We start from the raw sequence: 12,936 nt of genomic DNA on the forward strand, positions 1-12,936 counted from the left end.
TCTCTCGCAAGGTACATTTACAGAAGGTGTGTTCCAGTATTAACAGTTCAGATTCGTTGTTTTTTTATTATAACGCTTATTTCGGAAAGCAATTATTACATTGTTCAATTCTACTGACTTTCAACACTCGATTATACTCCCGGCAAATTCTGCAGCAGCGTTTCAAATGTTGACTCTAATGCTTCCAACAGCCATCCGAGCCTATAGGGGAAAAATTGCAGTTGTGCAATTTTTGTCCAATTGGGTCGGAGAATCCGATTTTGAGTTTCCGATCACTGGAAAAAAAACACATTGGATCTAGAGTCCAGACTCTTGAAAAAATTGACAAGAAAAAGGACTCTTGATTCACTCAGATTTAAGCTTAAATCAAAAGGAAATCCGCTCAAATTAAGAGGCTTGGTTCTTGATTTAAGCTTAAATCTGATTGAATCAAGAGTATTTTTTCTTGTCGATGTTTTTAAGAGTGTGGACTCTAGATCCAATGTGTTTTTTTTCCAGTGATGAAAATCGCAGGTGGATCCAAGCACTTCGAACGGGGGGGGGGGGGGGGGAGCTCCCCTTGAAATTTTCCGAAATTTTAAAGCATCTAACGTGTAGTTTAAGTCAATTCTGTGATGAATAATTACCAATTACAGGCGTCCTTCCCTCCTCTTTCGTCCGTTCCTTCCTTCTTCCTTTCTTCACTTTTTTTCCACCATATTTTCGGGCGAACAGGGGGAGGGGTTCACCCCTTATGTCCCCTCCCCTGGATCCCCCTTTGATGGAAACATCTTTCTAGCACCCTGAAAAGATGTAGCAAGTGGTTCACGGAACAAATTAAGTGCAAATCAGTTACTGAAGACGGCATAACAATCTGTTGAAGAAAATTCGATAGCGTATCTTTGCGCTAGGCGCCGTGTATGAGTATCTTGGGTCGCTAGGCGGCTTTCAGTCGCTGACTTTCAGGCCTTAAGTTTTTTCATTCTTCTTCCTTTTTTCCAGCTATTTCGCATACCCCCGCAGGCCGAACCCTGCGCTTACGATCTTTAAGGCGTTAAATGTCCCATAATTTTCAAAGGGCACAACTTTCTACTCTTTTTATAATAATTCACTTTTGAGTTTTTGTGGATTAGGGTCCTTTCTCCCATGAACCCCTTATTCGCGTTTTAAAATGTTTCCATTCTTGGTGGAGAAGTGAGTACAAAACTGATACTTCTGTTATTTCAGGAAAGGTTATTTGTCGCCTCCCTCTTTTAATGGAACTGTTTGGTCGAATTCACTTGAGAAGAAATCATAGGATCTATTTCTCCACACAAAAAAGTAGCACTTTCGTTGTTCAATTTTACGTTAAAAAAGTGGGTATGAAATTCGATTGGGTTGGTGATGATTTTATATTAATAGAGCATGATAAGCAATCATTCTAAAGCTGCTGTATCTTAGCAATGTAATAATGAATCAATCAAGAAGTATTTCTCTGTTTTTTGTAAAATTGTCAAAAGTAATCCAAAATATTCTTTTTCGTAGTTGATGAAAAGTGACAGTAGTTTTCTTCTTTCATTTACCAGTTTTTCAACTGATCAAATTTATCTCAGAAAAGCCAACTTCTTGGGACAATCTAGATTTTTCGGAAAGGCCCCTTCTGGACTTAGTGACCTAAAATTAATAACACGTAGCTATCAGTTCTTGTATTTTTTTTTTCCATTTCTTTTGCGCTCGCTAGTGTAGTCAGAATTATTTATACAAATCCATAAAAGTAAAACATTTCGTAAAATATTGGCATAGAGAAAAAAAGGAGGTGTTTGCATCTTGAGGTTTGTTTACCCTGTGACGTAGGTCGTCACAATCTAGCCAGCGAAATCCGGAATTCGAAGTATGAAAAATGAACCATAATGTCCCATTGTTTTGCTTAAATCAACTCATGATATAATTTCAAGCACTTTTTATAGAATGACTTTTTTCCATAAATTACACCATTTCCAAGAAAATCGATGATAAAAGTCGCTGTACCGACCTACGTCATCAAAAAAATCCAAGATGCCCGAAATGCAAACACCTCCTTTTTTTCTCTATGAAATATTGGAGCTTGTTCCATTTGTATTCTTTTCCGTGTGTCACTATCTCACCATAACAAAATGTAAATTTAAAGTATTAAGTTTCATGCCCCACTCAATGTCGCGCCATTGAGTATATATAATAGAGGATATGTAAGGTTGAAGTTTACTGTTGCTTATGTTTCTTTTTCTTTTCCTTTACACGCTTGGATTCCTTCAAAATTATACTATTCCACATCCTTTTTTTTTAAACTTGTCGATTGTTGAAGGAGGAGGGGTTGGAAATGGTTGTAAAAAGAAATGTTACATAAATTTTAAAATTAAACAATTTATTTTTACAACATATTCAACAATTGTTTTATCTTTTGACATTAGATGCAAAGCGATTGATTTCAGAAAAAGATCACAACTGCGTTTTTCTTTTTTTCAATATATTTCCTACTCCGACAGGTTTATATAAAAATCTTTCACATATGTACATCTCATTTACGCCATCATAAATACGCGCGTAAACAGATTTTCCAAGAAATACTTCGAATGTTTTAAATAAACAGAAAAATAAATAAAATTGTACAAATAACATCTAATAAGGCGCAGTTAAGAACTTTACATTTCCTTGATTATTTTTTGAAGAAGCACATTTTACAGCCATAAATTTCTAAAAATCACAATCTTTGATGAATATTGCGCGAGTGTAAAAGCACGCTTTTATTATAAATAAATCTAAGATTAAATGAATTATATTCTTGAGACTTCTTTAATTTGTTTTACTTTTTCAACCAAATGCCAATCAATCTCCCAGCACGATTAAACGAAATAAAATACTCCTAGGCACACACAAAGTTCAATTCACCCCCGTATTTCGAAAATCTTCATTCTAATCGTCTGTAAAGTTGACTGAAAATTCAGATGTGTCATTCAAGTACAAGTAACAGATGAAAAAAAGTAACATCAGCTAAGAGTAAAGGAGAAAGAAAAATATTTGGTAAAGTTAAAATGTAAAATAGTAATAAAAACAAAATACGAAATAAATGAACTTGAAACATGATAAAACACAAATCATTCAACAACTTTTATATTACAATATAATTTTAATTTACTCATAACTTCGAATTTATCTATTAATTTAACTAATTGTCTAAAATATTGCAAAACCACAAAATCAGTGGACACAATGTAAATAAATTAAACAAGAAATATTTTTAAAAAAATATCTTCAAAAACATCTATGATAAATGCTACACTTAGAATCACAGCTTACTCAGAAAAGAAAAGAAACTTTTTCCTCAAAACAAAGCAAATACTACCGATTTTCGTTTCAGATTTTATCCTTTACTTTTTTTATATGAGTCGCAACGGAGCCATATTTCTGGCATTGTATTGATCAAGTTAATATTTATTCAAGGATTAAAAGACGAGTTGGATTTTTTTTTTCGTAAGGAACAACTCTCTCTGAATATTCATAATTATGATGACATAATCTCATATTCAAATAAAAACGCATGCTTAGCCGATTTAGCGGATGGATTTTTTTTAGAAAATATTGTCTGCATTTAGTAATAGTAAGGTCACTGGTTCTGGTTGATAAAAAGTTTTCAACGTATTTTCAAATGCACCATGTTTTTAATGTTTCAAAAACAGAAAGATGATTGGAGGGAGGGAAAATCTTTAAAAAGAGTAGGTATTTCATAAATTCATAATTCAGGTAACCAGAATGACTGATTACAGCACAGCTTACTTAGCACAAATTAAGAGGGCATTTTTAATTCTGTGAGTTTTAAATCGGGCGTGATTTTACGAAACTCGGGTCAACTCGAAGTTAATTTTTAGAATACGCTGAAAATGCTTACATTCTATTAAATATTTTTAAAATATTGAATTTCAGCAGATTCTTCCACAAGAATTATAAGAAATATAATTGCGCAAGTGAACGAAATGGAACATGACGTAATACCATAGCTATTTCTGAGAGCAAAAAAAGATAGGAGGAGATGTCGTAGTATCGAAAATGTATATGCTAATGGTGCTCCTTGCAATAAAAACGGGAAAGGAGAGAGAGAGAGAGCGCTTGTTCTCGAATCATAAATATTTTAATGATTCTTCATTCAAACCTTGTAGAGTTGCAAAGAGTGACTCGCTTGAAAAGAAAAAGAGTAATTAATTCAAAAAGCTTGTGGATGATTTTTAATTACTTACTACTTCAAGAGTGTTTCAAAGGTATAAATTTTTCTTTACTTTAGCATCCTGCTCTTCTCAGTCTGAGTGGTTGATACTCGTAAAAATCCAATGAAAGCCAGACATTGAGGACATAAATTTACTGTAGCTCCTGCATTATATAAATTTTAAATTCCGGCTCAAAATAGGTAACACAATCGCCTAAAAGGTGAAAAAGGGGAAATACTGTTTTCTTTTCTCTTCTGCCTTTTTACATTTGCTTCTCTGCGTTGATAAGTGTTATTTTTATGTGGGTCAAGATAAATCAATTTAGGTTTTTAAATTTTTGTAGATACAGAAAATTTATAGAACTATGTTTCTTTAAAATAAAGGAGCTACACTATTCTTTGGTGTATTCTTTTGAATAATAGTTTTTTTTTTTTTTTTTAAAAAAACTTGTTAAAAATTTAAGCGTGAATATAATTTTAACCAAGCGCCCAAGTCATGAGTTGGACTGTTGGAATTGAAGTTATAAGATGGTATTTCATTGATATCTTAACTTAACTTTCAATTTTCTTACATGGTTCGAAAATACATTTTTTCTTTGCTTAAAGTTGTACAACAAAAAATGGAAATAATATAGAGAGCTGCATAATTAATGAAACTAATATACCCGCATTCACCGAAAAATCACTCTGTCGGGAAGGAATTGCTAATCACTAACCAATGCTTGCAATGTAGAGAACCTCATTGCGCATGATAGCCTCAGATGATTAGAGTCTAATCTAACGGTGGGCTTTGTGAGTAAATGGGTTAAAAAAAAGTCGTATGTATTACTTTCTATAACGGGTCGATCGGCGATGAACATGTTGCATACTTATTGAGTTATCAGACTTTTGGTTCAAGGTGGGCTAGCTTCAACATTGCAACTGCACTTTTTTGGTGCTATAAGTAATGAAGCACGGATGCAACTCCAGTTTAGTGTAGTAGTTGGAAGTTTTTGGTTAAATTGTCCTCTTCAAAATAGAGTCAGCTATTTCACGTGTTACTATCTCCGATTTCTCTAGAATCTGCAACAAAGCAATAATTTCATGAAATGACAGTTGTAAAAATCAATGACCTAACTGACTACGTAAGAGAATTGATGCAAAATTAAATGTTTGGCCACCGGAAAAATTTCAAATTTCGCAGTAGTAGCGAATTTTTAAAGAAATCTTATTGGAAGTTTCAAATGAGACAAGGAAATTTTTAGGCAACTGTTCAACACGCAAAAGAACTTATCCACTGAAAAAAAGTTACGGGCTAAAATAGACATACCGTCCGTTCCGGGCTCAGAGACCGAAAGTTCTGGGTGCTGGAGCCGTAGCTTCGACTGCTCCGGAAGGCACGCCCGAGACATTCGGCCTCTGAGCCCAGAATGCGGACGATATGTCTCTATAGCCTATTAGTTCAGCTTCCACGGCTGGAGTTATTTTTCAGTGTAGGTTTGTGGGTTTTTTTTTTTGCATTTTATTCAGATGAGAACCGAATAATAAAATCGCCTCGATTTTTTTCTCGAAAGTAGTTCCGATAAAGCAAGGCTCAAAGCCTGAGAGCGTTAGACCACTAAATACCTCAATCTTGGTCACCGCGCCAGACCAAGATGCTCGACAATGGTTCCTACTTCACCAGCGCGTGGCGATTAACAGTAATTGTCCTGCGCGGACAATTATACTTGACCCGTCGCGTTTTGCGCTCCAATATCGCGAAGCGGTACCGGACATTTCCCTGTTTAAAATCACCATCCCAGCCCGGCAATTCCAATCATTTTTGGCGTGCCAGTTCAGCTTTCTTTGTTTTCACAATTTATTCGCCGAGCTCCTACCAATTCAAGACTCGTGACTACTTATTCACACCAACAGTGACGCAAACCTTCTCAAAATATTTCCTGGATATCGCAATGAAATCTCAGCGTTCTGCATTACCGGAGTGTTGACTTATCGTGAAAAAACGAATAAAATAATAGAAAACACCAAGTAAAAATTAACCCGATTCATGTAAGATGTATATATATATATATATTTTATTTTTTCATAAATTCGGATGAGCAATGCACGGATGTAAAAGCTAGTCCTCAGAAAGTCCTAATTGTGTAGGCGTGAAAGGCGAGGGTTCCTAGAAGTTATATCGATTTATTCAGTAATTTTTTTAATTCCATTGCTAACGCAACCCGCGAGATACCCCCGTTTTAGTCCATCATTTGTCCCCGTAGTCTATCAGAGGCTCCCACTTAAACCAATAGGATCGTCTCGCACTCCTTATGTATTCTTTGTCTAAAGATTTGTCCATCAATTTCAACAATCAGCCCGCCGAGCGTTGACTTCCAAAGGTACTTTTTACACCATAGGGAAGATATCAGTACAGGGCCTCTAAATGTCTCTGCTTTCAGAGTAACCTTGTTTAAGGGGGTAAGACAAAGATTACTAAGGACTCCAGATACCGCATTGGAATAAAAAACGGTCCCCTAGTCCCCTGCAGCTCCAGGGTAGGCAACCTGTTTAGCGGTATGCCATACTTCGAGCTAACGAATATACTGTTTGCCGTGTGTTTGACCGGTTTCGCCGTGCTGTGCTAAGTTTGGTTAAAAGTTCACTGTAATAAATTTTCTTATGTTTTAAATCGTTAAAAAATGCCGAAAAAACCAAAAAACCAAAAAAAAAAAAAAAAAAAAATACAAATATCTCTGCTCAATTTTCTGAGTCCATTTACCATGACTAGTGACTAAAATGAACAATTTTCGCAATTTGCCGTTCATAATCTGCACATTCGAAGTGCAATTCCCCATGCACTTCCATTACAGGTGGGCTAAAGTATGGCATACCGCTACACAGGTTGCCTACCCTGGCGCTGCAGGCGACTGGGGGCCGCTTCTTTCCTACGGCAAGTATACGGCGTGCGGTATCTGGAGTCCTCAGTAATCTTTGGGGTGAGACGAAGTTTCCGGTTTGTACAAAAAAATGCGCTTGGTAGTATCGGAAGACATCTTACCTTTGACTGGTATATGATGGTGATCTATAGGCTCGGAGTCGAGACGAACTATGAGTGAGGGCCTGGCGACAGCAGGAGGCGGCTGGAGGGGGAAGAGCCTGTGCTCGGAGCTCCACGGGAAAGAGGCCAGGAGCGTCGGGTAGTGATCCTCGTCCATCGGCGAGGCGGCCGAGTCCCCGTGAGTGCTGGGCACGTACTGCTCGGCCGAGCCGGACCAGTCGAAGGAGAACGCCGAATGCGGGGGCGGCTGCAGGGACGACGGCGTCGGTGGCGTCGTCGTCACGTACGGGCTCACGATGTCCGGGACCTTCTGGACGGCGCTATCCGACCACGGGGGACTAGGGTTCCACTGCTCCATGAACTCGGCAGGGTCCGGCGCCGGGGCCGCCGCGGCTTTGACTAAAATCCGCGGTCGCCGCAGGCTGGCCGCCGTCGTCAGGAGAAGAGTACCTCCGCCGGACTCGTGGCACCCCCGGTCCAGGTCCACGATCACCTCCGAAGAGGGCGAGCTTTGGGGAGAGAGCTCCGTCTTCATGGGTTGCGCCAGGGGGATTTCCTGCTTGATGAGAGATCTGCCTTCGGGAGGCGTGGGTGCTGGGGTGGTGTCCTCCTGGGAGGAGTGGAGGGAGTAGTCGACCGGCTCCGGCTCGGTGCGCTTCCCGTAGCGGAAATTGGACTCTATGCTCTGCTGGAGGGTGCTGTTCTGGTAGTGGATGTGAGGTTGGGTTGGTAGGGAGGCCGAGATCTGGTGGTAGGAGCCGGTGTGCTCCTGGTAGGGCGACATGGCGTGCGGGTGTTGGTAGTAGGCCACGGCCGCCGCGGGCATCCGCGCCGTCTCGTACGCTAACCCGTATTGCAGCTTGCTCTGGACCAGGTAGTAGTGGTAGAGCCAACTATTCGCTCGCAAAACCCCAGCCTCTTCCTCGCTGGAACAAAAAATCGAACAGGAAAATTAAATTCATTTCTGCTTAAGGTGAATCCAGGCTTGGAACTTCGCGATTTCGCCACCACGTCGCGCTGCTCAGAATAGCCGCATACGTATATTGCCAAATAATAAAACCGTATACATATTCAAGATTGGGGATCAACGGATATAGCAACATACTTGAGGAACACTCAATAAAAGAACTGCTCAAATTCCAAAATAAAGTCGAACTTAAGTTCCCCAGTAAAAGAAAGTAAAGAAGTAATTCCATTGCGGCAATGGGAGTGAGAGAGACAGAACATAAGGATTCGTGCGCACCGCCGCTGAGCTGAAAGTTTCAGCCGTACTTCTCTGCGCTGTACTTCTAATTGCAATGATGTTTGGTCAACAATCAGCAAAAATAATCTATCTGTGGATCTCCTTTTGTAATTGAACAAGATTATTTCGTAATCGTCGAAGAAGTGAGATTATCAGTGTGACGTGCGCTATCAATCTGATTATCCAATCGAACCCGGATTCACCTAATTTATTACGCATAGACAAAATTTGGGCAAAGGATGCCGAATGATAGGTTGCCTAAGAGAGGCTGGGTCCCCCCTGGCAGATTACGTGGAGGATGCCCTAAAAATTCGTGGATAGACGGTAAGGCAGGAAATACGAGTTGCGATTTGCCAGAGACACTCTAGCAAGATCGCTACCTGTCGCGATTAGCAGTGCACGACAGCTCCATAGAAGCGGCTTGTCAGTTGTAGTAAACAAATATTTTCAATTTCAGTGAAAATCTGATTAATTCACACTTAACACTTTATACAGTGAACATTTTTGATCGGGATATATAAACAGACTCTCGATAGAATTCAGAAAATATTAATCTTTAAAATCCACAGCAATGAGGTAAGTGTTCCAAGAAGTCTATTGTTGATTATCAAAAATATACCCGTCAGGTATGAAAGAATCTATCACATCTTTTTTCCATGTTTGGAGGCAGAAAAATATTCAAACTTTGTCCCGGGAACTAAGGAAAAACTAGAAGCTTGCAGAATTAGGAGAGGGCCCCGTGTGACCAGCCTACTATTTCTAATAATCACACTTTGACCTAAACTCCAGGAGAGTGCGCCCCCCCCCCTCCCGGCCAGAATTATATAGAATATTGCCAGGTTAATCAACAAATCTAGGGTCTATTCTTGAGATTCACTCGGTATAAATGAACTCGCTTACGTTTAAAAAATAGCTTTCAGCTCTCAAAATATTGAAGTATTCCAAGGAAAGACGTTTTTTGGTTTGTCAAATATATATCGTGAAAAATCACTTATCACAACTGCTTTTCAGCTTTTCCCATTTTTCGCGACTTTAATTCCCTTTTTAATCTTCGGAGGACATTGTCCAGAAAAGAAACCCCAGAGATTTTGCCGGAACACGTATTTAGATTGAAAAGCACGTGGAACCGATCGATTAAGAAGATTCTTCAAATTTTTATGAAAAGAAGTAAGCTCAAATTTTCTGACGTCAATTAGAACTTGGCTGAAAGATATTCCGAGGACAAAGGCTCTCGTAAATTTATGAACACCTCACTCCAATTACATGTTTCCTCGTCTGTTTTACGTCAAAGAATTTTATAATTTCCTCGTGGTATTTGGAGATTCCTCTCTTTCCTCTCTTTTTCCTTCCTTCTCGCCAAAAAAGGCTTATAGGATTTTTACAAAGAAGGGAAAGTAATGGACTGGAAATCCTGAGTTATAGCGAGAAAAAATCATCTAATTTAACGGTCATTGTTTTAGAGAGCACTTCAAAAGCAATTATATCCGTCCCCATTCAATCGAATGCGCTCATTAGTTATCGGAACGATACCGAATCCAAACTGGTGCAGTTAATGCTCACTCATCTGACAACTACCTCCGGTTGAGTTATACAATGAGTGAGGCTCCAATTACTAATTCGCCCTCACATGACACCAGCGAATTTTGGAAATGGCTGGTGCATTTGTGTCGCGCGCACCTCTCTGTGAGTTCGTTTTATTGGTGAATTAATAAAATAATGGCACACTTTGAAACCATAAGAACGCGGAGAGAGGCAAAGACTGACCTCCCATTGCGCTTGTGCTCCCGACACTAAATATTTATGGCACCCGAATTATAACCGGTTGTGTTTACAAGTCATAACATTAAGCCTAATTATTACATTCCTCGAGGAAGAAACATGGCACTCTCCCAGACAGTTTTATTCGACTCACCGCCGGGCCGTGCCGCACCGCATCAGCCGAAACCCATTAGAATAAAATTACACGCAAGTTATTCGAGCGGTTATTTTATCACAAGAGGACGCTTGTACACGTTATTTTAACACAACCGAAGATTGTACCCTTGATCCATGTGTCTTGAGCTCACATTATCATCCTACAAGACCTCTTTGCATTTCAAAACGCCTTCAGGCCGTTATTGGCACTCAATTTTTTTTTTTTTTTTTGCGGCGAACGTTGGTGGTGTTGAAATTGATAGATAATGAAAAAAGTGGACATTTATTTTGTGCCAGATTGTTCGAATGACTTTTTTTTATATTAATTTCTTTTACCCATGCAAGCTCATGAATCACGCATTGTTTGAAGAGTGTCTACGCGTGCAAAGACTCACTATCGAGAATGATAGATTGACCACGTAAGGTTTTTGTTTTTGTTTTGTGTATTTTTATTTTTGGTGGTCAAAGTTTTGGAATACACATCATAATGTCACGAATTTACAATTATTATGTCTCCTTCCCTTTGAAAAAAAAGTTCGGTCACATGAACCATAAGTATAAGGCGTTTTGCATTGGCCATAATATCCGGTTCACTGTATTTTAAGTCCTAGGAACTGCATCCGTCGTCCGTGTAACCGATCTTTTAAATCGAACCGAACTAAAGAATAAAACTGGTTACATGAACCGAAATCACGGTTGAATGGACCAAACGAATCGGTCGATTTTGAGAACCGTACTGCCGTGTCACGGAAAGAGAGCTGTAAGAGCAGTCCGGGAGAGCCTTGAGGCACATCAGATGAATTACATTTTGCAATTTGGAACTATAAATTCTAGCCCGGTTTAAAAACAACGTATGTGACTTTAGTTTCCCTATGCACGTGTGTTTTCCCAGAAAAGCCAGAATTTATAGTTCCAAATTGCAAAATACAGTCCAGATCATGTGCTAACCATAACTCATGCAGAAATTCCCTTACGGGGCTCTTTACTATCCTGTCAGCATACTTGCGATTCATTTTAACTTTTTCCCTCAGTGGAATTTTTTGGACCGGTCGAGTAACTATTTTCAGCAAGCTGGCGGGACCGGTAGAATGGCTGACTCCAAACTTTCGAAATGAGTTTTCTTTCTCTGTGGCATTAAGGCTACGCGGCTACAGCCGGTAAGTGGTCGACAAGGAGAATTCGTCAGCGAGAAATCCCGAATCCAAAACTGACGAAACCACGGCACGGCGCATTAGATGCGTTGATTCGTAAAGGAATTCGACTAAAACTACTGTTTATTGCTGGTTATTTCAATTAAATTGTTAAAGTTTGCCGGATGGGTTGTCGCCCGACGCGGCGGTTTTACCGCACGTTACCACACCGCAACCAGCGCTGCGAGCTGTACCGTTTTTTTACCGACAGGCCTGCGCTTGCGCGCCATGTACAATTAACCAAAGCCTCCGGAACGTTGCCCGTGAAAGTAGTTTCGTTTGAAGGCCTGACGCCTACGCCGCCGTTAAAGATTAAATCATCTCTAATTTACTTATTCGTACAAAAATAATATTTTCTTGAATTCATTTTTCTCGAGATTCGAGGGGCAGGTGTCACGAATGCATAGCGATTTATCGAGATTGTTTTCTTGATTTCTGTCCAGAGGCGGATCCAGCAATTTGGCAACACCGGATTCCCTCCATTTAAACCTATGTTAAATAATCGATTCTTGTCGGAGCACCTGGCCCCTTTAAGAATCGATGCATTTTCATATGTTTAGATGGAGAAAAACAACGTTGCCAATTTGCTAGATCCGCCAATGATTCTGTTAGCATGCTATCAAAAAAGGTACGTTTTTAATTATTCTTAGAGAATATACCCAAAACTGCGGACTGATTATGGAACTTAATAGACAAAGCGATTGACAGAATACGTAGTTAGTATGGAGCGATCTTATTGGTGGAAACGGGTGGTTCTTACAAACTAAGAGGTAAAATGATGGACTAACACTATGGTCTCTTGTCGGTTGCCGTCAGCTAGTCTACTACTTACCTCTTTTGTCCATTGCAACCACCCGCTTCAACCAATATGATCCCTCCCTGTCCCTTTTGTCGTCTAAAGAATTGGTAATTTGAAAAATGTATAACATCAGAGGCGTGGCACGCTTTGCGATATATCGATTGATCTGCCATTTGAAGCTATGGAAAGGGATCAATAAACGGGGTGTTCGCAACGAACACCTTAATAATCGATTCTTTACCGTAGCTTCAATGGGGAAATATCGATAATCGATCATTCAAGCCTCGCCACTGTATGACATGCGTGCGTAACAACAGTTGTAGACGCTGCATCTTTTTTTTACTTAAAATATAATATGCACGCATTGATCAATCGTGTAACAATACATTTTCTTATTTACAGGTTATTTTCATACGCAGGAAAAATGTATAATGCTGCTAGAGATACTATATCTTCTATATCCGTGTTGATAATATTCTTGAGCCTTCTGAAGCAGAATTCCAATAAACGTTTCGTCTTAAAAAATGAAGAAAAAGCTGTCTTAATCATGCAGTTTTTAAGAATATTTAAACTAATTAT

General features: G+C 39.3%; 1 protein-coding gene across 2 annotated transcripts in view; it reads right to left on the reverse strand.

The window, feature by feature from the left end:
• Positions 1-581: 581 nt before the first annotated feature.
• The window catches only part of dysf (neuronal PAS domain protein dysfusion), a 225,560-nt gene continuing 213,205 nt past the window's right edge, over positions 582-12,936 (reverse strand). For both annotated transcript variants that reach the window (XM_019051040.2, XM_019051041.2), the window contains 2 exons: positions 7,212-8,137; positions 582-5,254 (listed from right to left, as the gene is read on the reverse strand). In XM_019051040.2, the coding sequence (XP_018906585.2) occupies positions 5,223-5,254; positions 7,212-8,137 (958 nt within the window). In that variant the 3' untranslated portion in view covers positions 582-5,222. The remainder of the gene's footprint in view (positions 5,255-7,211; positions 8,138-12,936) is intronic.

Source organism: Bemisia tabaci, chromosome 5 (genome assembly GCF_918797505.1).
Source record: "Bemisia tabaci chromosome 5, PGI_BMITA_v3".
Lineage (NCBI taxonomy): Eukaryota > Metazoa > Arthropoda > Insecta > Hemiptera > Aleyrodidae > Bemisia > Bemisia tabaci.